Source organism: Notolabrus celidotus, chromosome 20 (assembly GCF_009762535.1).
Source record: "Notolabrus celidotus isolate fNotCel1 chromosome 20, fNotCel1.pri, whole genome shotgun sequence".
NCBI classification, from domain to species: Eukaryota; Metazoa; Chordata; class Actinopteri; order Labriformes; family Labridae; genus Notolabrus; species Notolabrus celidotus.
Genome location: NC_048291.1, coordinates 17,767,241 through 17,792,337, shown reverse-complemented (window position 1 = coordinate 17,792,337; position 25,097 = coordinate 17,767,241). Strand labels below are relative to the sequence as shown.

General features: G+C 41.3%; 1 protein-coding gene and 1 long non-coding RNA gene across 2 annotated transcripts in view; one reads left to right on the top strand and one right to left on the bottom strand.

Annotated features, from left to right (window-relative positions):
* Nucleotides 1-6,029: 6,029 nt before the first annotated feature.
* The window catches only part of LOC117831795, a 21,130-nt gene continuing 2,062 nt past the window's right edge, over nucleotides 6,030-25,097 (bottom strand). Inside the window, exons 2-4 of the long non-coding RNA XR_004635075.1 lie at nucleotides 12,999-13,086; nucleotides 12,821-12,883; nucleotides 6,030-6,528 (exon numbers count right to left, since the gene is read on the bottom strand). This is a non-coding gene — a long non-coding RNA (uncharacterized LOC117831795). The remainder of the gene's footprint in view (nucleotides 6,529-12,820; nucleotides 12,884-12,998; nucleotides 13,087-25,097) is intronic.
* On the top strand, nucleotides 6,249-24,097 carry ppl (periplakin). The gene is made up of 22 exons (XM_034710643.1): nucleotides 6,249-6,586; nucleotides 10,643-10,742; nucleotides 11,178-11,332; nucleotides 11,821-11,941; nucleotides 12,784-12,909; nucleotides 13,048-13,089; nucleotides 13,426-13,587; nucleotides 13,671-13,778; nucleotides 14,273-14,368; nucleotides 14,480-14,602; nucleotides 14,710-14,856; nucleotides 15,635-15,786; nucleotides 15,899-16,014; nucleotides 16,539-16,696; nucleotides 16,811-16,989; nucleotides 17,125-17,263; nucleotides 18,597-18,790; nucleotides 19,186-19,336; nucleotides 19,451-19,534; nucleotides 19,629-19,745; nucleotides 20,818-20,910; nucleotides 20,995-24,097. The coding sequence occupies exons 1-22, from the start codon at nucleotides 6,537-6,539 to the stop codon at nucleotides 23,665-23,667; spliced, it is 5,286 nt and encodes a 1,761-aa protein (XP_034566534.1). The 5' UTR covers nucleotides 6,249-6,536; the 3' UTR covers nucleotides 23,668-24,097.

Sequence of the window (25,097 nt, the reverse complement as noted above, 5' to 3'; positions counted from 1 at the left end):
TGCACCCAAAGACCAAAAAGGATTGTGCTGGTGAGATGATAAAATAGGAACATGCAGTGAGCATTAGAATAAAGTTTTTGCAAGCCATACAGGTGCAAACATGCCCTGCAGGGGTCAGCAGTATAAAACAAGGTAGTACAAATTATTGCAATCAATATCATACATCCTTCTAGGCAAGGACAAAGCATGTTTATGCTACAGAATATCTGCATCTATTAAATTAGCCAATACTTTTTGGCTGAATACGCAGAAAATAAATCAGAGTTGGGGCTTGGACTGAACACCTGCCAAAACAACGTATTTTCAATTTTATATTTTGGAAATATTGGATCCAGTTATTGTGGAACATAACTTGTATTGGACCAAAAGTTGAAACATATCTGACTCTGCTTATTTCAATCAGGAGAGACACAGTTTGAAGATTAAATGTTATTTATTAATACTTAATGTATAATGAAACTTGACAGAAATCTTTTGCGTAAGGGTTCTATGGGGATCATTTTGTGAGTGTAGGATGTGTGAATTTGGCAGCAGAAGAAATCCCCCCAGAGTCCAGAGACTGGTGGTGGTGGTTGATGAATTTTAGGAATTTGCGGAGACCAGGTGGAGATGGGGAGGTGGAGGGGTGTGCACCTGGCTTCACCAGAAGAAGATTAAAGTTTTGGGATGGCCCAGCCAGAGCCCAGACCTCAATCCAATTGAATATATGTGGGGTAGTCTGAAGAGGTCTGTGCACAGGAGATGCCCTGACTATCTGATGGATTTGGAGCTTTTTTGTAAAGAAGAATGGGCAAATATTGCCACGTCAAGATGTGCCATGCAAATATACTCCTACAAAAAAAAAAGAATGCTGTAATAAAATCAAAAGGTGCTACAAAAAATATTAGTTAAAGGGTGTTTAAACTTATGCAACCACATTATTTTATTTTTTTATTTTTTATTCTTCCCCTTAGAGATTTTATTTTTTTTCAACTTAATTGTGCACGTTATAGGTCCCATTAAAGGTGGAAAAAGTTCTGACATGATTAATCTTGGTCTCATTTTTTTACATGACAAAAGCTGGCTTTTTAACAGGGGTGTGTAGACTTTCGCTATCCACTGTATGAACAAGGGAGAGGAGAGTTAAACAACTGCTGTGATTGCTTTTTATAGTCTTCCAGTCTGAACTTTTGCTAGAGCTACATTTAGTTTTGGCAAATTGAAATGTTCACTTTAATGTGAATAATAATAAGCAGGCTAGACATATTTCTCTCAAGTCCTGTTCACCTTTTCTAATGTAACCATCAGTGGACATGCTCAGTTAAATGATTATCACATTAGCATCTAAATGTTTTAACTTTACCGTTAATTTAAGTTTTTAGTTTAATGTTTGTTTGTGCTGCAAGAAGGGGGGTTAAACCTGTACCCATGGAAGCACCACTAAATGTGGATTCAGAGGGACCATCTATCCATCCATCTTCTTCCGCTTATCCGGGTCCGGGTCGCGGGGGCAGCAGTCTCAGCAGGGAAGCCCAGACACTCCTCTCCCCGGCCACTTCCACCAGCTCTTCTGGGAGGATACCGAGGCGCTCCCAGGCCAGCTGAGAGACATAGTCTCGCCAGTGTGTCCTGGGCCTTCCCCGTGGCCTCCTCCCAGTCGGACATGCCCGAAACACCTCCCCAGGGAGACGCCCGGGAGGCATCCTAACCAGATGCCCGAACCACCTCATCTGGCTCCTCTTGATCCGGAGGAGCAGCGGCTCTACTTTGAGCCTCTCCCGGATGTCTGAGCTCCTGACCCTATCTCTAAGGCTGAGCCCAGCCACCCTGCGGAGAAAGCTCATTTCGGCCGCTTGTTGACTTACTGCCGGCAATGCGAACCAGACTCTGGCTCCGACAATACAGAGACTGAATGGCCCGTAGCAACAGGCCATCCACCCCATATTCCCGGAGCACCCTCCAAAGGATACCTCGGGGGACACGGTCGTAAGCCTTCTCCAGGTCCACAAAGCACATGTGGACTGGTTGGGCAAACTCCCATGCCCCCTCCAGCACCCTCCCGAGGGTGTAGAGCTGGTCCAGTGTTCCACGGCCAGGACGAAAACCGCATTGTTCCTCCTGTATCCGAGGTTCAACCAACAGCCGGACTCTCCTCTCCAGCACCCTAGAGTAGACTTTCCCAGGGAGGCTGAGGAGTGTGATCCCCCTATAGTTGGAACACACCCTCTGATCCCCCTTCTTGAAAAGGGGGACCACCACACCCGTCTGCCACTCCAGAGGCACCGTCCCCGATGTCCATGCAACGTTGCAGAGGCGTGTCAACCAGGACAGCCCTACAACATCCAGAGCCTTGAGGAACTCGGGGCGGATCTCATCCACCCCCGGGGCCCTGCCGCTTCGGAGCTGTTTGACTGCCTCCGCGACCTCGGCCCCAGTGATGAACGAGCCCACCACCAAATCCCCCGGCTCCGGTCCCTCCTCGGAATGCATGTTGGTGGAATTGAGGAGATCCTCGAAGTATTCCTTCCACCGCCCGACTATACTCTCAGTCGAGGTCAGCAGCTCCCCATCCACACTGTAAACAGTGCGAACAAAGGGCCGCTTCCCCTTCCTCAGCCGTCGCACAGTTTGCCAGAACCTCTTCGAGGCCAACTGAAAGTCTTCCTCCATGGCCTCACCAAACCTCTCCCATGCCCGAGTTTTCGCCTCGCCAACCGCCCGTGCCGCAGATCGCTTGGTCTGCCGGTACCTGTCAGCTGCCTCGGGAGTCCCACAAGCCAGCCACGACCTGTAGGACTCCTTCTTCAGCTTGACGGCACCCTTCACCTCTGGTGTCCACCAGCAGGTTCGGGGATTACCGCCACGACTGGCACCAGCAGCCTTGCGACCGCAGCTCCGGACAGCCACCTCAGCAATGGCAACGTTGAACCGGGCCCATTCCGACTTCATGTCCCCCGCCACCCCCGGAACGTGGTCAAAGCTTTGCCAGAGGTGGGAGTTGAAAACCAGCCTGACAGGGTCCTCCGCTAGACGTTCCCAGCAGACCCTCACTGTTCGTTTGGGTCTGCCAGGTCTGTCCGGCATCCTCCCCCGCCACCTGATCCAACTCACCACCAGGTGGTGATCAGTTGACAGCTCTGCTCCTCTCTTCACTCGAGTGTCCAGAACATACGGCCGCAGATCAGCCGATACGACTACAAAGTCGATCAGCGATCTGCGACCTAGGGTGTCCTGGTGCCACGTGCACTTGTGAACACCCTTATGTTCGAACATGGTGTTCGTTATGGACAAACTGTGACTCGCACAGAAGTCCAACAACTGAACACCGCTCGAGTTCAGATCAGGCAGGCCGTTCCTCCCAATCACGCCCCCCCAGGTCACGCTGTCATTGCCCACGTGAGCATTGAAGTCCCCCAGCAGGACAATGGAGTCCCCAGTCGGGGCGCCTTCCAGCACCCATCCCAAAGACTCCAAAAAGGGTGGGTACTCTGAACTGCCATTCGGTGCATAAGCACAAACGACAGTCAGGACCCGTTCCCCGACCCGAAGGCGCAGGGAAACAACCCTTTCGTCCACCGGGGAAAACTCCAACACACAGGCAGAGAGCTGGGGAGCTATGAGCAAGCCCAAACCCGCCCTCCGCCTCTCACCCGGTGCAACTCCAGCAAAGAAGAGGGTCCAACCCCTCTCGAGAAGGTTTGTTCCGGAACCCGAGCGGTGCGTAGAGGTGAGCCCGACTATATCTAGCCGGTATCTCTCAACCTCCCGCACCAACTCCGGCTCCTTCCCCACCAGAGAGGTGACGTTCCATGTCCCAAAAGCCAGTTTCCGTAGCCGAGGATCGGACCGCCAAGGCCCCCGCCTTTGGCCGCCGCCCAATCCACTTCGCACCGGACCCCTGTGAGTCCCCCTGCAGGTGGTGAGTCCACGGGAGGACGGATCCATGTATCCCATTCGGGCTGAGCCCGACCAGGCCCCATGGTTGAAGGCCCGGCCACCAGGCGCTCGCCTGCGGGCCCCAACCCCAGGCCTGGCTCCAGGGTGAGGCTCCGGTGGCCCTCCGGACAGGGTACACTTAGTCCTGTTCTTTTTCTTCATCAGGTGTCTTTGGGCCGCACTTTGTCTGTCCCCTCACCTAGGACCTGTTTGCCTTGGGAGACCCTACCAGGGGCAATTGCCCCCGACAACATAGCTCCTAGGATCATTAAGGCACTCAAACCCCTCCACCACGTTAAGGTGGCGACCCATGGAGGAGGGACTATATATATATATATATATTCTTTTAATAGAATTGTCTGCAAATCAATATTTAGTGTAAATTTGTTAATGACTCTAGTTAGTAGCCAGGTAATAAGCAGGATAATGGTGAACAGGTAGTTATCTAAAGAAGAATCCCTTCAGGGTGAAAATACCCTAAGACGAAAGTCTCACCCTGTCAGGATTTTAATATACATAACTGCCCATTCACCATGTATTTTCCCTTACTTATTGTCTGAGGGAGCATCTAGACAGCAATTTTGCCACATTTAATATATCTAGAGGGCACTTTTAAAAAAAATGTATTCACCCAAGGGCTGCTAGGAGTGCATTTCTCCATGTTTGCTACTGAAATGACACCAGAAAGGGCATTTTATAATGTTTTATCTACCACAATACCCCCAGAACACAACTATATGTAACAATCAACAGTATCAACCTTACTCTGCAAGTCTTCTGCAACTAGTGTGTTAGCTTTAGCTTGTGGAAGACTTGGCTCATTTGCATTATTGGCTTATATTGATATTCAGTGATACATTTAGACAATGTTATATATCCTAGAAGGGGTTTCAGTTTGACAGCCTAGAGAGTCACATAAACAAAATAAAAAACAGATCAACACAGTCAAAAGCATTCAGACATGAACATTTGAGTAAGAACAGACCAACAAATGTGAAACAGAGTAAAGGTTGCCACATTTCTGCTGTGAGGTGCAGATAATTAAAACAATTTGAAAACACAACTTTATAGAAATAAATAATGATAACACTTAACAGTTTTTTGTAGTGCTCAGGTACGCAAAAGTAAGCAGGTAGGCTTCTCATCTAATATCTAACTTAATATGAGCCTCTAACTACAATAGACACATTGTACTAATAGATCTTTCTCGAGTCCCTGAGCTCCATTGTCTTGTAGGTTCCTCTGTGTCGCTGACGTCCTGCTGCTATGGACTATCTCTCTCTCTCTCTCTCTCTCTCTCTCTCTCTCTCTCTCTCTCTCTCTCTCTCTCTCTCTCTCTCTCTCTCTTATTCTCCTCTATCCCTCTTTTCCAACCCCAACTGTAATAATTTCACATAGAGTATGGTCTAGACCTGCTCTGTTTGTAAAATAATCTTGAGATAACGTTTGTTGTGATTTGGCAGTATATAAATAAAGATTGATTGATTGACTAAGGGCATTTAATTGATTGCGTTCTTCTGGTATACAAAAACTACTACAAATATAGCATAGATTGTACTCAAGCTAAGTTGCCTGCCCTAACTTGATAAAGGGAGAGGCTGACATTCTATCATGCATACACACAACAAAACAAAGGACAGATTAGCTGAGGTCACATCACTCAAAGGAAAATTGTGACTTCCTTATGCTCAGGACACCACTATTCCAGAGTATGGTTAAATAGAAAAAAAGTTTTTTAATCTCCACTTCCTTTATGAAGGTCAGGTTTCCCTAAAAATATTCTGCACTTTTACCCACCTCAGGGCAAGTGAGACACACATAAATAGACAACACTGACAGGAGTCAAATAAAAGTACACTGTTCAGTCTGACTGGTTCAGTCAGTGTAGATCTTGGTGCCACACCCCCAGCTACAGGAATTTTACCCACCCATTCGCCCACACACAACCTCTCTCACACTCTGCCTCTCTCTCTCCTGGAATCTGATTTAAATAAAACAATATTATACCATACTTGATCTCGTCACTTCTAAACTACTTAAATAAAAGCTCTACTGTTACTGTTTCATACAACATCAAAGTGGGAAAAAAAATCACTGACAAGTAAAAGTTTTTTCTAGGCGAACATGCTGTCACACCCTGTTTTATAGCTGTGCATTTGTTTTAATACAGTGCTACACTTACAGTATGTGCATTATATTCAGAGCACATTCATAGCATTCAAAGTTGATATTCATTCTTGCTCCTTAGCAACTAGTTAGTTTAACACTGTATAGTTGCACAAATATTATGTGTGTGAATGTTTGCTTGAAAACTCCTCGGAAACATGCTGCAGGGCGGGGCCTCGCTCTGTGCCCTCCTGTCCTCTGCTCGCTGACAGATACACAGCTTCGATGTGAAAACTAAAAGTGAATGTTTTCAGACCACAAGTCCAGTCCTACTGGTTGACAAGGACAAGCTCTGACATCGGAAAGGCTGAGTGCACATATCTGTGTCAAGAGACGGAGGCTTACCCACACACCGGGGGCATCGGGACTACCAGAAGACGCACACACAGCTGAGGTCCACCTGTCTTCCTTGGATTGTTTAGTCATCGGCAGCCGCTGATAGGTGATCTGTCACCATGTTTAAGAAAAAGAGCAAGACCAGCGTTATAACGACGCCAAAATCAACGTAAGTAAAGCCTACTTCTCTTAAAACGGGTATTGCTTGTTTTGATTGTTTGTTAACCTAAGAAAGGGGTTTGTTTATGGCACTTTCTTGCCTCCTGTGCGTAACTGTAATGTGAAACGCCATTGCGAGTCTTAAATGTAACGTGACCTTGCCCTGCGCTGAAGTCACGTATCGATGTTTGTGTTTAGAGATACATTCTTCTCTTCTCTTTTGTATCATTGATCGTTCTTCAAACATCTTCCAACCAAATCAAAGAAAAGAGTTAGGAAGATATGTAAATTGCAATAAATCCATGGAGTATAACTCAGTGAGTGAATGCGCGAATTTCATTGAGTTTTCAATATTTTTTTTTTATAATCTACAGTCCTCTGATGTCATATAATCATGTTTTTACAGCCACGTGAATTCATTTCTGATTTAGTCGAGTATACTCTAAAATATGCACATTCCACAAGACAACGAGGCCAACCAATGCTTGCTGCATATAAAAGAGTGGACAGTCTTATTTCTTATTTTGACAAGTAATCTGTCACTTTTTGTGACTTTAGAAAAATTCACCCAATTAGTGTTTTAAATGTTGTTTGTGGTTGAATTGTCCTGATAGTTAAATGCACTGCGTTAAAGAATGGACAGAACAGACAGAAAGTTGTAAATTTGGTTGTATAATGTGTGCTTTAACTCATGTTAGGGTGTGGTTGATAGGCAGTGCAGTAAAGTGGCAGTAACTGGTTTGATAAGTATTCCTTGCTATGAAAGACAATACATGAGGGTTTGCTTGCAGCCTCTCCCACAGATTCACTGCACCAAGTCCACTCCCAATCAGTTTTTGGTGTTTTTTTTCTGACCTGGAAATGATAAAGTGCATGTGTTAAGGCTACAGATGGGTTGATCTTTTTCCTGGCTTGAGCATTTTCAGTTAAAACCAAATGTCCCATCTCCAAAGCTCTCTTAAAGACGGAAGCCAATGAAGACAGTCAAGAGCCTAAATCTCCCCGTCACTCAGCAAGTATTAGTGTGGTCAGGGGCCTCAATAATACACCCTTTTGTGTTAAATACCAAAAGATTCACTAATCTGTTTTTTAAATCACTGTTCATAGATTTAAGGTGTGGGCTTGCCTCTACTACACCTCCCGTTAAGGGCAAAGGAATGTCTTGTTCCTGCAATGGACCTGTACTCCCTGTGCTCTTTGTACTGTGCTATCACTGGAATTGGATTGATTTAAAGGCCCTCAGTTTAAGTTGTTCTTACCAAACTGTTGAATGATTTTCATTTGTGTGGACCTTATTGGTTTCTACTCATCAGGTGTCAGTAAAGATACCTAAGTGAGGATAAGTCTTCAAGATAAGTAATAATTTTCCTTGATAACCACAAACAGACAGGGTTGGAATCCTAATAATGCAGCTCCACCCCTTTTAATCACTTCATGCTGTTCTAATCATTCAGGTTTTTGTTTATGCATATGCAAAAGGAGCATAAGCTTCTTGAGCCAGCCTAAAGACACCTTCAAGTTGAACCATGAGATCATTGTATGCCTTTGTGTACATAAACTAATAAGGTGAAATGCTGGAACATGTTCAGTGTCCTTATCCTGTCACTGAATCATTACTGAACAGGCCTACTGGACATGCAGGGACCCAGGGGCCGTGCCAATTAGTAATATTGGAACATAGTGCTGCAGAAAGTTGCAAACTTAAGAGTCAACCCAAGCATGGTTTTCTGCATTATACGTATGTTCTGTAAAAAAATGTTGACAACTGCACGTGTGGTACAAACTGCATGTGAATTCAGATAAAGCAAAGCAGGTAGCTGAGACAGGGCTGGGCTCCAAGTTTGCTTTGACACTCACTGACAGCAGCAGTATTCCACACCCTCTATGACATAATGCTGAAGCTTTCTGGTTTCAATTTGACCCTCTCCCATATGGAAACATCTGAGTTGTGTTTCTCTAATTTTTGCTCCAGTGCCAGTTCCTTCCCAGAATCAACATGAACACACTCAAAACTCTTAAACAAAGCTAGTTTGCCCCCCAGGAAACTTTAGACAACATATTTGGTCAAAGAATAAGTATTAGAGCAGGTGCAATTGTTTACATATATGTTTTTAGACACCTGAAATATAATTATACAGTAATTTCTGGAAATTGCCTTGATTTTGAGGATAAACAAATCCCTGTTCCTAGTTTGTTTATGTCTTTTTTTAAGGGGAGGCTTTCTCCACATGAACACAGTCAGAGGAACAGCTGGACACTCAAAAGACTGAAGCAAAGATTGGTTCAGTGGAGCTGAATTTTAAAGCAAACACATTTCTGCAAACCAGCATTTTTCATAACTGCACAAACAAAATGTTTATCCATCTAAAGAAACATGAAAGAAAACAGTGGCAACTGTGTAATGTGCTGCATTTAACAACCAGCTGATGATGTTGTCCCTGTGCATTAAGTCCTTTAGAAGCAATCAAAATATAAGTGATCAAGAATACATAATAGGGTCTTGCTATCATAAGGACATATGGGTTTAACACAATGTGAAAACAAGAAGTAAAATCTCTGTCTTTGGTAAGATGAGCTGATGTTGTAACCTTGCAGAAGCCCCCTGGGGTATTTTTTTCTTTGCTATGGCTGAGCCACGGCAGATGAAGTACTGCAGAACTCTACCGTATACAAGTTCAAACTTGTTCTGAAATTGTTTCATATCAAGAGAAGCAAGATGTTAGAATTAAAATTTGTATCCATTGTATATTTAACCAATGTTATGTAACTTGTGCATAAAAGCTGAGTGGGTGTGGTTTTGCATGTGAGTGTGTGAAGAGATGTGTGGTGGATTCAAACTGATTGGCATGAACACTTATTGCTCAGAGCATGAAACATCTGCAACAAGTTACTTGGTTTTACTCTTAATAACTTGGATCCTATTTATCATTGCTGTAGTGTGTTTTTAACGTTATTGATGATCAAAAATAATTAATATGAGGGAAAGATTGTATAAAACACTCCAGTCTCCAAACATCTACTTCCAGGTAGCTTACTGTTACTTGATTTTTATAGGCAGTAACAAAACCTTCAAGTGAGTCCATAAAAAGTGAGACAAGACCAACAGGGTTTTTTTTGGGTTGTATTGTACACTGTTTATACTTGATCCATGCTTAGCATTTGCACCCAAACATGCGCTTTTGCACACATCACAGTGAGCGATAGCTGGCATGGCTTTGGACTAGGTGTGCCCGATGCAAGATATTTCTTGCTTTGACTTGCTGGGCTAGTTCCTTTTTTTATACTGCATGTTGTCACCTGTCACTGAGTGGTCAAGGTCTTCACCTGTTGTGTGTTTAACTCAGAGAGTAGAATAGTGACAAACATTTTATGTATTTATGGTTTATTTGTTAGGGTCAGATAAAGTATGAATAGACATACTGAGAACAGCCATCCAATGCAAGTAGCATAGTGTTTGTAGCGAATGCTAATTTGCAACACCCGTCCCTTGATGGGCTTTTGAGATAGTGAAATATTAAAACGGTAAATTAAAGGAGAGAAAAAGTATTTTAAGCACAGCAAGATACAATAACACACTTACATGGCAACATGTGAAAGAAGGTTGTCCTTTGACCAAATGGTGGGTGTGTTGATACAAATAAATTGCTATCAAGTTTTCATATCAACAGTATGCGTCATGTTACTACTGTGAATCAGATCAGTCAGTTCCAATTCTGTCAGTGGTGTGTAACATGATGCTCAGAAAAAAATGTTAGGTTATAATAGTACGTGACAGGAGAGTAAATAAAACCAGTCAGAGGATACCACATTGAGTCATTGATAGCATAAAAACTATCTCATAGCTATGTACAGTTTTAATACAGAATGTATCTCAATGTAGTTCAGTCTGAGTTTGCTTTATTCAATTTGAAAGAAATGTAAACCAAAGTTATGGAGGGATTTCTTTTTTCTTGAAATCAATTTCACTAGTATGTATCTCTATATTGTTGATTGTTAAGCAGAGCCATGTCAACTTTGGATATCAAAGTTAGTATCCAATTTCTCCCCCTTTGTGTTTTCTTTTCAGGGCACCATACTCAGAGCTCGGTGCTCTGGTTGAAAGGCTGCAGAAGAATGCTGATAAGGTGGAGAATTACATCTCTGATGTGGAGCAGAACCTCAACAAGGTACAACCATAAATAATATTTTTAAAGGGGTCTCTGACTTCTGTTTTAATATTGTCAGTCTCCAAACATACACATGATATGCTAGCTTAACAACAATGAGCTTTAGCCTAAATTCTGTATAGTAAGATCTGATATAACAAATAACCGGGACATTCCCAGGACATGGCTGCAATAAATATGTGACAGTATTTATGTAGATGGGCTGTCCTCTGCAGCTGTTAGTTTATTTAAGCTTCAAATTGTACTTCAAATTGTTTCTATAGCTACTGTCATTCAATTCCTTGGGTAACTAAGCCCTGCAGACATTCTTTGAAATATACCAACAGTATGTGTCAGACAGTAGTTTAAAGAAGATATAACTGCCACCTGAGACGAAAAAAATCCCCACATTTTGGATTTATTAAGTGCTCATGTTGTGTTTGTTTTGTTCTGAAGGATGTGAGTAAGATCAACGAGGGAAAGCAGCCGCTGTATCAAGATGACACCAACAAGAGAATCCTTAGCTGTCTGGAACTGCTGGACATCCTTGATGAAGAGGCCATCAAGGCAAAGAGCCTCAAGCATCCACAGGCAGAGATGATAGAAAAAGAGTGAGTATCACCCAGCATACTTCAATATGATACTGTACAATGTGTTACAATACATTTGGACATAAACAAGCTGCAGTTGAAGCAAGTAAAACATTGTTTTGTAAATTATCAGGCATATATCTTAATGATTTTTCAAAATCTGGCTTTTATTTGGAGCAGGAAGGTTCTCTGCTATTAGACATCATACTGTTACCTGAAAATGTCCCTTGTTAGTGTAAACTTGGTCTTCTAAGCGAATAGTATAAGAATAATGTAGAAGTCTTTTCATTGGAATATTCACGAGCCAAGGGGAACTGGACATATAACTTGCACATAAAACTTTTTGTTTGTTTGTTTTGTAGTATAAAGACAATATTACAAGTTCAGATAGAAATATCACAACTTTGTATGCAAATAGAAGTTGTTATCTTTTCATGCTAAATTTAACAAACACTTCTTAGTTTGCAAAAAAAAGTATTGTATTATATTGTGTGTCTGTGTGTGTTTAGCATGAGGCAACTGCGTGAGAGAGTGAGGAAGCTGAAAGAGGACCATTCTCACATCTACCATCTTAGCCGCACTGAGGGGAAGCCCACCATCAACTGGGGAAACATGATGGATGAGAAACTGGTAGGAAGGATACCTTTACAATTACACAGAAAGCAACTCTATTATCTGATATGAAGATCACACTTAAGTGTAATCGATGGTGGTTGATACCTTTTTTTAGAACTGTAAATTGAAGAGGATGAAAAACTTCTTTTTTGGCCAACTGAGAAAATAGGCTTCATACAACATTGGTCTTTCATAGTAGTTAAAACAACTGCAGATCTAGTCTTAAGTCTCTAAAGCTACAGTTCTTCATAACACAGCATTAAATCAGATGTCCAAGTGATGTCATAAATGGATAAGAAAAAAAGAACTGGTTAAATTTAAAACTTAAACCTTACATTTTTTGCCTTTGATAGCATCAGAGAGGTGACAGAAAAATAGTAGAAAGGCGATACAACCTAGGTTCCAAATTCCCTGTAAACTGTGGATGTTCAAAATGATTGTCTGTGTCTTTACAAATTGGAAGCAGGGTGGACACATACATAGTTCATATGAATTATGTTTGATAGAAAACTGTTAACATATGAGGCAATTAGATTTTTGATTTCAGTTTGTTTTGCTGACCCCATGTGGCTAAAATAAATGAATGCAACTTTAATAAATCAACATATTGAAGTTTTAAGAAAACTGGTTTAATCAGAAGCAGTACATGGGAACTTTTTTGAACGCCTGATCAGTATGTTTATTGAAGCCTTTTTTTTGTTATGAATAAATAATTGCTTGCCCACATACACTGCTTAGCGAGCTCACAGTAATGTAGATAAAGTTGAGTGCAAAAGTAGCAAGGCCAATTTTTAGACCAAATTGTCAATATATGTTGCAGTGTGATTGAAAACAAATTTTTCTATTTACTTACCCAGGAAAACCTGAACAACAAAGGCTTTGGTCAAGACCTACCAAGTGTGGAGAATGAAGTAGAGGAACACAACATCTTCCACAGTGAAGTGGAGGCTCTGGCTCCTCACATTTCCGCCAGTGGAAACCAGGTACAAGACGAAAACAAAAAACAAGAAGAAATTAATTCAATCTATCATGAACAGTGATACTGAAAGTGCTATATTTGTAAAATACTCACCAGACCATTTTCTGCTTGGTCTTGTTTGTCCTTTATTCTTTTCTTACAGGAATACGTCAGTAGCCTCCAGATGAAGTACAACAAGCTGCTGGTAATCAAACCACATTCACAATTAAGACCCTCTCTTTCTATCTTAATGAACACTTAATTGCAAGTCTAACCTTTTAAATAGCATTTGATGCAAAACTGCACGTGTATTGCCAAATCAACAATACATATAGTGTATTGTATTCCTCTGTTATATAGAGCTCTGGCTTTGGGTGTTATCTTAAAATTATAGTTGCCACCAGAAAGGTCTAATTTTTCTACAAAAAAATGTGTACCATTTAAAGTCCTCTTAATGGGTTGACATGCTTTCTAGAAACCAAAATCATCATTTGTCATGTTGAGTATCTTCTTGTTTTAAGTTTTTCCTGTTGTCTTTTAGACCAATTCAACTACTCGTCAGCAGGACCTGCTGAGCTTGCGGGACTATATGCAGCGCTGCACCAATGAGCTGTACTGGATGGACCAGCAGGCGGAAGAGAGGGTCAATTATGACTGGAGTGACGCCAACCTGGACTACCCTGCCCGCCAAAGGCAGTATGAGGTAGTTGAGGGCAAAGACACAAGCATAAACAATCTACATAAGTGCATACACTGAAACTTAAGGCATCTTTCTTCCTCCAACAGAACTTCATAAGTAGATGTTTGGAGTCAAAAGAGGCCACTGTCACTAAGCTCAATGATGATGGAGAGAAACTGATTGCTTCTGAGCATCCAGGGAAGAATGTCATTGAGGTACAGGATTATCTATGTTATATTTAAACTTATAATACTTGTTTTTTTAACCTTCATTTTTCTTGCTGACTGTCCACCCACTTATTTAAAACCATATTGAGTCCCTTTGGGTTACCTTAGGGTCCATTTCAAGGGCTTTTACTTTTGCCACTCATACATGCTTTGTAATTGATGAATTGTTCCATTATATAGATGACATCAATTACTTTTTAGTCAATCACTGGCTTGCTGATGTGGCATATGTAATAATAATACAATTTAGTATTTTAAATTACCAGGACTAAAAATGTCTGGTGTGTGGTTTGTGGTTGGGCTAATGGAGCTGCCAAATCAGTGTTTCCTGAAACTTGCTTGTTATTTTACTTTTTGTTATCCCTTGAGAATAGTAAAGCACTTTGGTCTCCTAAAATTAAATTTGTTTAGGTTATATGTGCTTTAATTAAGCTCACTTCATTTCTTCTAATCAAATGCCCTCATGTATTCTTGTTTGTCAGGCTCATATGGAGGCAGTTCATGCTGACTGGAAGGAGTACCTGAACCTGCTCATTTGTGAGGAAAACCACCTCAAACACATGGATGAGTACCACAAGGTTAGCCAAACAGGGATAGGCAACCACAGAAATTGTTGCTCATCTCAAAAACACACATTTTAACAGATAAAGCTCATCATTGTTGACGTATGTGTCTGTGTGTGTGTCCAGTACAACAAGGAGGCACGTGACACTCAGGACCTACTGAAGCGGCTGGAAACAGAGGTCAACCAGAAGTACAACCCAGAGTTCAAAGATGTGTATCAGATGGAGAGTCTTATCAGGGAGATGGATGTAAGAATAGTTTTATCTGAACATGCATACATATCTTATATTGACAGTACCACTGACTTCTTTGCTAACACTGGGGAATATACCTCTGTCTTTGTGTGTGGTTACAGGACCAAGCCAAAGCCATGGATAACTTTGATGAACGAGTACAGGCTCTTCAGAGGCGCAGCTTACAGGTTTTGCCTCTTAAGTACCGCCGGGAGACCCCCCAGAAGCAGCTACCTGTTGAGGCTCTGTGCGAGTTTGACACAGATGAGGTATGTAGTTTAGATTGAAAATTACACTAGTTTGTTGCCATCCCTTGGTGACTCTTGATTGTTCATTATTCCTATAGGCAAAGCCAGTTTATTTTAAACCCAAGCTGCAAAGTTAATATTGCAAAGTAAAGAGTATTCACTGCTTTTTTTTTTTTTTTTTGGAGAGGAGATCTATTCAGGTAATTGGTAAAAACTTGTGAAGAGGAATAATGCAAGATTGCAAACCAAAAAACAAGCAGCATAAGAAACAGCTGATATACTTTGAGAGTGTAAGTTGGAGTTCATTGGATAACAGCCACAACTGAATCCACCACTGCTGTACAAGTCAGAGAAAAAAAGTATCTTTCTTTTATTACATTAAACCACTTTTTTTAAAATGAACAGATACATTTACCCATGTCATAGTAAAGAAGCATGGTCATGAGGAAACAAATTCAAAAAGATTGGCTGACTTGTAATGTACATTGTTTTGGCACATGTGACTCATATTATAAAGCCTTTACAAGAGTATGATTTTAACATAGTCCGTATTAAGATGATAAACAAAAATCCCAATAGACTGATATATTTAGTAATACTACTTGTAGACACAATAGCTTATGAATAAAGACAATCGGTTGAGTGTCTAGCTATATTAAAATGTAATTGAATTTACCTTCCACAATCCCCTCATATATTTTGTAAGTAAGGAAGCGTTTTTTAATGGAAATGAATGTTTATTTTAAAAAGGCTCTTTAACTTTAGAAGATTACAGATTGTAATGTTTGAACATTTACAGGGACAGATTGTGCGTGGGGATAGGTACTCTATTCTCCGGAACAACGGCGCCAAATGGGATGTGAAGGACGCAGCTGGACGTAAACTTACAGCCCCAGCTGTCTGCTTTATGATCCCTCCCACAGACCCAGAGGCAGTTGCCACTTCTGACAAGTGAGTGTGTTCAACACATACATTTATCTGTACATAAACATCATATACTTAATGACAAACATGATTTAATTCATCCTTGTGTAGCTTTAACTGTTATCATCTCTGCTTGCAGCCTTGCCAGCCAGCAAAAAGCTGCCAAGCAGAAAATGGCAGGCAGTAAGGCAACTCTACTGAAACGCTTTGATGAGCTGAAGAAGCAGAGTGGGGCTGGCATGGGTACAGCTACAGGTACAGGACCCATCAAATCCTGCTGTATTTCACTTGATGTAATAATGTGTATTATGATATTTACTAACACTGAATAAATACGGCAAGATAACAAGGGCCAAACTTTAAATGTACAAGGCTTAATCAAGGACAAGGGAGGTGCATAAGACCCTGTTGCTCTATAGTAGTTTGTTTGTTTTTGTTTTGTTTTGTTTTGTTTTTTTATTACATAGCAGTATCCTGCCCTATAACAGTTTATGCATTGACATGGGATCTTAAGGGGCCCTTTATAGGGTCATGATCTGCATTATTTCATCTCATACTGTTTTCTCATACAGCCATAAAGGATTGGCAAACAGTCTGTCAAATCTAGTGAAAAAAAGATTTAGGTGCTTAGAATTGTAAAAAACAACCCCCCCCCCCCCCCCCCAAAAAAAAACATATATAGAAATCCAGTACATCATTTTTTACTGCCAGTTCAGAATATAGATATAGTCAAGTAATGAAACTCAACATATTGTGTGTGTGATTGGGTGTGACCTCAGACAAAGATGAGCAGCAGTGCCGTCAGCTGATGGCCGGGCTGGACAATGTCGTCAATAATCTGGACAAACAGGAGAAGGCCATTAATAGCAGACTGCGTCCTCCACTGGAGACCAATAGGTATCTGCAGGACAGCGCTGACCGCCTACAGGATATGAGGGTAATTACTTCAACTTCATTTAGTAGTTGAATTTGAACAATGTTTTGGTCAACGTGTTTATCACTTCATCTCAATAAGCTACAAAAAACTCATTGACCCCTACATTGTCTTCAGGACATAGCTTCTGCTGTCAGCAAGATTGAACCAGAGAAGACCTCTAAAGTAAAGGAAGCAAAGAACTTCTTGGTCTCCAACCCAAATTCTGCCAGTGCTCCTCAACTCTACAGCAAGGTGGATGAAACCAACAAGAAGTACGACAAGGTTGAAGAACTACTTCAGGGCTCTCAGGACAAGTAAGGGAGATAATATATACCTGGATGTTTAAATCCTGTGTGGATGTTGTACATTTCTATCACTCTGTTTTAAATGGATTCAAATCAGGTGTTGAATGACATTAATTTCTTCTCATTAAATTATTCCCCTTTAAGATTGAAGAATTCCAACCAGTTGGAGACTTCCCTACAAAATGGAAAGACTTTGCTGTCCACCTTTGAGAACAAGCTGGCCAGGGAGGAGGTGGCTCCTGCTGACATCTCATCACTTGAGAAAACTCAGCGAGAACTTGCTGTAAGATGGTTCTGTTATTCTTTGGCACATATCATAATGAATGCGAATTGCAAAATGATGATTACCAATTATGTTTTAGAGCAATGCATGGCTCAGTAAGTGTTCATCTCAACTTGTGCACACAAGAACACACATGCATCAATCAATCAATCAATCAATCAATCAATCAATCAATCAATCAATCAATCTTTATTTGTATAGCGCCAAATCACAACAAACGGTATCTCAAGACGCTTTTACAAACATAGGAGGTCTAGACCACTCTATGTCAAATTATGAACAGAGAGACCCAACTTCAAGACAGGATAAGACTCAGTCTGACCACACCTTAATCCATCATGAGCATTGCACATCGCAATATTTAGCTTGTTACAGTGGCGAGGAAAAACGTCCTTTTAACAGGCAGAAACCTCAGGCAGAACCAGACTCATGTTAGACAGCCATCATGCCTTGACCGAATACATGTAAATGTTATACTGCTCTACCTGCTGTTACAGTAAGCAATACTTGTTAGCACTGGGTGAACAAAAGTAAATAATCATTGTCATTGCCAGCTGTAACAAACTACCTTTGTCTGGCCTCCTTGTGCATCAAACCTGCTGGCTTTAGTTTGTGGAAGAGTTCACTTACTCCATCAGGAAGGAGATTACGCAGTCTCTGGGCAAGAACCAGCAGGCAGAGGGACAGTTTTATCCACCAGGCAGTCAGGATGCTGAACTCTCTCCCTGTTTTGCCCCCTCTTCCCATAGTGCCCCCTTCACAGACTTAACCCGGTCACTGACCCCCCTCCCCCCAATCAGCGCTGAGGGTCAGAGATAGGAAATGCAATATCAAATCCTCAGTATGTCTAGTGCATTCTGCAGTTTATTTGACAATAAAGAAGACTTTGACTTAATGAGCCCAGTGTTTTCACAGTTAGAGTGACCACAGGTTGGCAAGTAAGAAGGTAGGCAAACAGACAGGTATCCAATCTACATATCAGTCTTAATTAAATTATATGATGGACTAATTCTGGGCCTGTGAAACAGTCAGGTCGGGTAATTCCTTTATATAGACATTGCCATATATGCCATACATTTACACAACAAAAAGAGCCTGTTGACAGTAAATCAAAAAGACCCCCCGAACAGGTTTATCCAGTAGTGTTATGTATATATATCATTTGTATAAAATGATAGTGCCTTAAATACTAATGTACTGAAGCATGAGATAAATTCTGGAAAAGGAGAAAGTCTCCCGATATTCCTCATTAAATAATTGATTTGTTTGTATCATACTGTCATGAAGAACGTATTACTGTTTATTAACTTAGTCCCTTTTGATACTCTTGCAGGATATTGGGTCAGAACTGAGATCCAAGAGGGCATTAATGGTTGAAACAGAGCAGAATCTGCGTGCAGCTAAAGGAAGCTGTGACAACATGACCACCAAATTCCACGAGCACTGCCCTGACATTGAGAGGCAAGAAGCAGACGTCAGGAAGCTCAATAAACGCTTTGAAAACCTCAACAGGCAGATTGACACTAGGTAAGAGGGTCAGGACATCAGTTTTTAGGATTTTTCACCTTTATTGATAGGACAATTGAAGAGAGACAGGAAATGTGGGGAGCAGAGAGTGGTGGAAGACATGCAACAAATGGTCGAGGCTGGGAGTGAACCAGCGACCTCTGCACCATGAACATTTCTTAAGCAAAAAACAGAGGACTGGTTATACTATACGGACAGAAAGATGAAATGGGGTACCATAAAACTAAAATTCAATGCAGACTGTGGCCCTTATAAACCATGAGCTAAAAAATGTCAAATAACCTCCACATAAACAAAAAACTTCAAATTTTAACTATCATGTGATATTTCAATGTCTTCTCTTTTGTGCGGACCCCAGGTTGACTAATCACTACTTTGTGTTATGTGTTTTGCAGGTCTCAAAACCTGCAGAGAGCCAAGATGGCATACAAAAATTACAGCAATGACTATGACAATCTGAACAATTGGTTGTCTCGTGTCCCAAATTATGATCCCAAGGAAACTGATGACATTGCACAAGTGGACACCAAGCTTAAGAATCAGAGGGTGAGACTGATGAATAATGGGGCAGTTGATACTTTGGTTATTTCTGGTGTGGAGAAATATTTTATCTTTTGTGCCACTAGAAAACGTAAACAATATATTTTCTGTTTACTACAGAACCTGCTCTCTGATATTGCAAAAAAGGAGTCCGACTTGAACAATGTCTCCAAGAATGCCCAGCTTTACCAACAAGCTGTCAAAGTAAGATATTTGGCATAAATTTGTACCATATCGCTACTTGTAATTTGCAGGAGAAAGATAAGTTGAAGGTTTAATTACCGGTTCTTCTTTCTAGGACTACGAGAATGAAACCGAGAAGTTCAGAGCCATCCTTGACCAGGAGGATGGACTTGTATCTCAGTCTTACAAGAGGAGCAGACTGGAATCACCTGCACTCACAGTCAAGGCAGAGGTGAGGCACAACAGTAAAATTTCAGGAAAGTTAATGTCAGTCTGGCTAACTCTTCAAATATTCTGTATGTGAAATAAAATAAGCGTGTTTTTAAAAGCACACAGACAAGATAACCTAACATATAACCATAGACTGTATAATTAATGGACATAGTAGTATCCCTGATGTCACCCATCAGTTCCTGAAGCGCTGTTTTGAAGCCAATCGTCGGCAGTAGCCATATCGGAAATGCAATCTCAACCTAACTTCTGTTGATCTAGTGTGAGGTAAAGAGGCGGGCTTTGAGCCTCCTCACAAAACAGCTATAGTGTTCCCGCCTGTCAGTCAAATCAGCTGGGCCTCTCATAATGGAAAACTTGTAATCTTAATATCCCTTGCATTATGAAAGAATCAACCCTTGTACAGTATGTGCCGATTGAGAAAGTAGCAATTCAGACTAAACTCATTTTTGTACTAGGCTTTAAACATGTTTAAACGTGTATTTCTGCTGTACAGATCCACGTTTTTGAATTGGTGTGTATGTTGTTTCCGGGATTTCCAGAACCAGCTTCAAGCAGACACTCATTGGTTTGACTGACTGCATTGGCTTCTATTCTCGCCGCCAGAGGTTGCTGTTTGCATATAACATAAAAAGACAAAAAGGCTTCTGACCGGGTGTTTCTCAATGATGCGTTCAGACAGATGGCTTCATAACCAGAGCATATTGAAACTTTAAAAATTATCACACAGTTATACAGCCTTTGTTGGGTCCAGAAAGCTCTCTAGTCGTACAGGGTTTGGATACCTGAATATAAGATAAGATAGAAAGATACTCCTTTATTCATCCAACAATGGGGAAATTCATGGAGTTACAGCAGCAAGTAAGAAGGTGTACAGTACAAGAATACATATAGAAAAAAAAATTCCATCAGAGACGAGAGCTTGGCCATAGTTCTCCTGTCAGCTGAGAGGTCTTTTTTTTTTAAGTTTATCTAGTGATTCCTTTGAGAGCACACTGATGTTTTGTTCCTTGCAAGAACCACTGACCAATGAACCACTGATATAACCTGACATGGTATTCATATGTTTACAGGAAGCAGCCATTGAGGCCAAGTTTACTGAGGTGAATGCTTTGAACAAGCAACGGCTGCAGAATCTGGAGTTTGCTGGAAGTCTGTTAAATCAGGTGAAATATTTTCACAGGACGATGATCAATTACTATTAAAAAACAATCAATTACATTAATAGTAATGATTTTCCGCCTTTTTAGCAACCTGAGACCTCTATGATCCAGTCAACAAATGTCAAGTCTGTCTACGCATCTTCCACATCTGAGGAACCTTGGAGAGTCAGGAAGCAGCTGGAAGATGAAGTCCAAAGGCGTGAACAGCTTGAGAGAGAGATTGAGATTATCCAGACTGACATCTATGTTCTTGAAGGACAGAAGCCACAGGACACAATTGTTAAAAAGGAGCTGATTAAAAAAGTCCCTGACCCCCAACTGGATGAAGAAGTCCATAAGGTGCAGCAGAAACTCTCAGAGGAGCGCCGCACTACTCATGTCATGGAAAATGACCTTGAGGTACTCAAGTTGAAGTTGCGTGGCCTTGAGACTGAGGTCAAAGAAGGGGCACAGCAATTCACAGTGAAGGAGGTCCTGCGTATTGAGAAAGACCGTGGTCAGGAAGAAGAGATGCGCAAACTTCGGGAGGAGCTGGATGAGCTAAGAAGGCAAAAGTTGATCAAAGACAATGAGCTTATTGAGATTCAGAAGCAGGTAGTAATCCTGGCTGAAGAGAAGAACAGGGAACAGGAGGTGATTACTGAAGAGGAGGTGATCAAAGTCCAAAATGATCCCCAACTTGAAACAGAGTACCGAGTGCTCCTTGATAGGATGAATAAGGAAGTAGATGGCAGGAAGCAGCTTGAGGATGAACTTCAATTTCTTCAAGAAAAGCTACGTAGGATGGAGAAGGAGAAAGCAATGGCAGAAGAAAAGATTTCAATCAAGGAGGTGCTGAAAGTAGAGAAAGATATTGACTTTGAAAGGGAGGTAGAAAATCTCAGAAGGCAGTATGAGGATGAGAAGACCAAGCGAAGATCATCACAGAGAGAAAAGGCTGATCTCACGAGGAAAATAACCAGCCTAGAGGAGGAGAAGTCCAGGGTTGTTATTCAGGAGAAAGTGCGAGAGATAGTTCGTCCAGACCCGAAGGCTGAGAATGAGGTAGCAAATCTACGACTTGAACTTGTAGAGCACCAGAGGCGCTACAAAGATTCAGCATTTCAGCTTAAATCCCTGCAGGAGGAACTGAACATGCTAAGAAACAGAGGACCAAAAGTGGAGGTTAAAGAGATCATTAAAGAAGTCATCAAGTACAAGACAGATCCGCAGACCGAAAGAGAACTGGAAAGACTTCGTAATGAGATTGTAGATAAAACTCACGAGACTGAAAAATCTGAGATGGAAACTCGACAGCTTCGTAGTGAGATTGAAACTTGGAGGGCAACCAAACCCCAAGTGCAGACTAAGGAGGTGGTCAATGAAGTGTTGCAGTACAGAGAAGATCCCAAGACCAAGGAAGAAATTGAAACTCTCAAAAGGAAACTGGCTGATGAACAAAAGAAGCGCATTGACCTTGAGAGAGAACGTTCAGCCCAAGAAGAAAAAATCAGACTGAAGAAAATGGATCTGTCTCAGATCCGCCAGAAGATTGTCCAGCAAGAGGTGGTCAAGATGGAAGAAGATCCTCTCCTCAGGTCAGAGTGTGACACCTTCTCACAAAACATTGGAAATGAGCAGAAACAAAAGGAGAGCCTGAAGACAGAGCTCTACCAACTGCAGAAACAGAAGGCTGACTTGGATATGCAACTGGAAGAACTAGAGCGTGAGCGGAGAGCAAGGCGGGATGCAGAACTGGAGATCCAGAGGCTAAGGGTAAGACTTAATGAGCTTGAAATCCACGACAAGGAGAACCGTGAAAAAGTCACTGTCAAACAGAAGGTCGTCCTACAGCAGGATCCTCAACAGGAGAAGGAACACTCCATCCTTAGATTACAGCTTGATGAAGAGAAGCACAAACGGACCCTTCTCGAGAAAGAGTTGAATGCTCTCATCCAGCAGCAGATCACCTTGGAGAAGATGGATGTGAAGGAAAGAGTTGTTCGCACTGAGAAAGTCCAAGTTGAGAAGGATCCAGAGGCTGAAATTGAGATTGAGAACTTGAGGAGAACTCTGGAGGATGAGAAAAGAAGAAGGCGAGACCTGGACCAAGAGATGACCACTATCACTACAAGGCTCTCTGAAGTGGAGTTCTCCAACACCAAGTCTTCAAGAGAAATGAACTTCGTCCGTGATGAAAGTAACAGGCTACAGCAAGAAAACCAAAGACTGCAAAATGAGATCCGCAAGCTTCGGTCTGAGATTGAGATCACCAGCAAAGAAACACGCCTCATCACTGAGTCCGCTCCAAGAGAGGCTGGAAAGAACCTTGAGTTGAGGCTTGATTCTCTACAGAGAGAACTAGGAGAGCTGAGAGGCGTAACTGCCCAGAAAGATGATGAGATTGAGAAGCTTCAGAAGAGCCTGTCTGCAGTGAGAATGAAGCGGGAGCAAAAGGAGAGTCACCTGAGGAGGTCTATTGTGGTCATTGACCCTGATACAGGTAAAGAGATGCGTCCAGAAGAGGCCTACAAACTAGGGCTGATCGACTGGAAGATGTTTGTCAACCTTCAGAGCCAAGAGTGTGACTGGGAGGAGATCACAGTGAAGGGCCCCAGGGATGAATCATCAGTTCTTCATGATAGAAAATCAGGGAAAAAGTTCTCCATTGACGATGCATTGCGCCATGGCCACATCACAAATCGCCAACTTCAGCAGTACATAAACAAAGAAATCTCCATCCAGGAGTTTGGTGTTCTGGTGTCGGGACAAAACAAGTGATTCCAATCATACTAAAGAAATGTAGTTATTATATTTAATACTACAATATTTCATCTGTTTCATCTTTCTCTGTTTACCTCCATTCTGGCTTCAATGCTATGGTGACTTGCTATTATTTACTAGGCCTACTTTAACCATAATTCCCAAATGCACTGTATATTTATTTGCTTATGCATAATCAATTTAGAATTACTTACATGATAAAAAATTAATGAACATTGATATACTTATAGCCAGCTATATAGCATGTTATATGGTGACAGACGTGTGCTCAATCCACCTTCAATTTCTTGTAATAGGTACTTTTATATTGCTGTGAAAAAGTCACAAGGGTACGAGCTGTTTTAAATTTGGGTTTATTTTTAACGGTTTTATCTGATGTGTGTTCTGTATCTTTCAATAAAACTCAGATTAAAGTTTTAAAAAATCATGTGTTTGTGTGATATAATCTTATCTTACTATTTCAGTGATATTAGAAAGGAAAATAAACATTACATTTTGAATACTAGGCCTGCATACAACAAGGTAGTCCAATGCAAAGCAATGAATATTCAACTAGAATACTGATAAGAACAGTAAACCTGAGTTATAATCAGAAGCTTTGTGGTTTTGCAGGTATGTCATAGCAACTGTTTTTGAGACAAGACAGAATACAAGCTAAAAGAGGAGTTTTTTTAGTTTTTGGCTGGTAATTGAACTGACTTATAAATACTAAAATATAGCCTTTATTTAAACTCAAAAACTCACTGAGGTTGCTCTCATTTATAGTGACACACAAGTCAAACACAATTGCTCAACAAAATACCAAATGCAAGGTAAAAACAGGAAGTTGCACAACTGAAAAAGCAATGAGAAATATTGAGAAAAACCCATAACACACGATAAAGCAAAAACATTCACTTAAACCAGTTGCAGAATGATACACAGGAGTTTGTGATCATGGTTTTGAATTGTTCATAGTTTGGAGGACTAGTGACCTTTAAAGAGTTGTTGATGGTTGTTCCAAGAATCAGGAGCACTAAAGGAAACGGCAGATTTTCCAAATTCAGAGTAGACTCTAGGGACCTTTAGTGTGAGACAGTCATTTAAACGAGTTGGATAGGGAACAGAGTTCCAATCCAGTATCATAGTAATATAAGATGGGAGTTTACCAATGAGGGCATTGTAAATAAACAAAAACCAATGTTTTTCACGTCTCTCTGCGAGAGAGGACCAACCAACTTCACATACAATTGACAATGGTGAATATCATAGCTATCACCAGTGATGAACCTGAGTGCTGAATGATAGACCATGTCTAGAGGTTTCAGCGTAGAAACAGCAGCATGTCTATGAACCACATCACCATAATCAAGAACCGATAAAAAGGAACATACCATAATACCACAGACAAATGAGAACATCAGTGAGAAGACTGGTCATTTTAGACC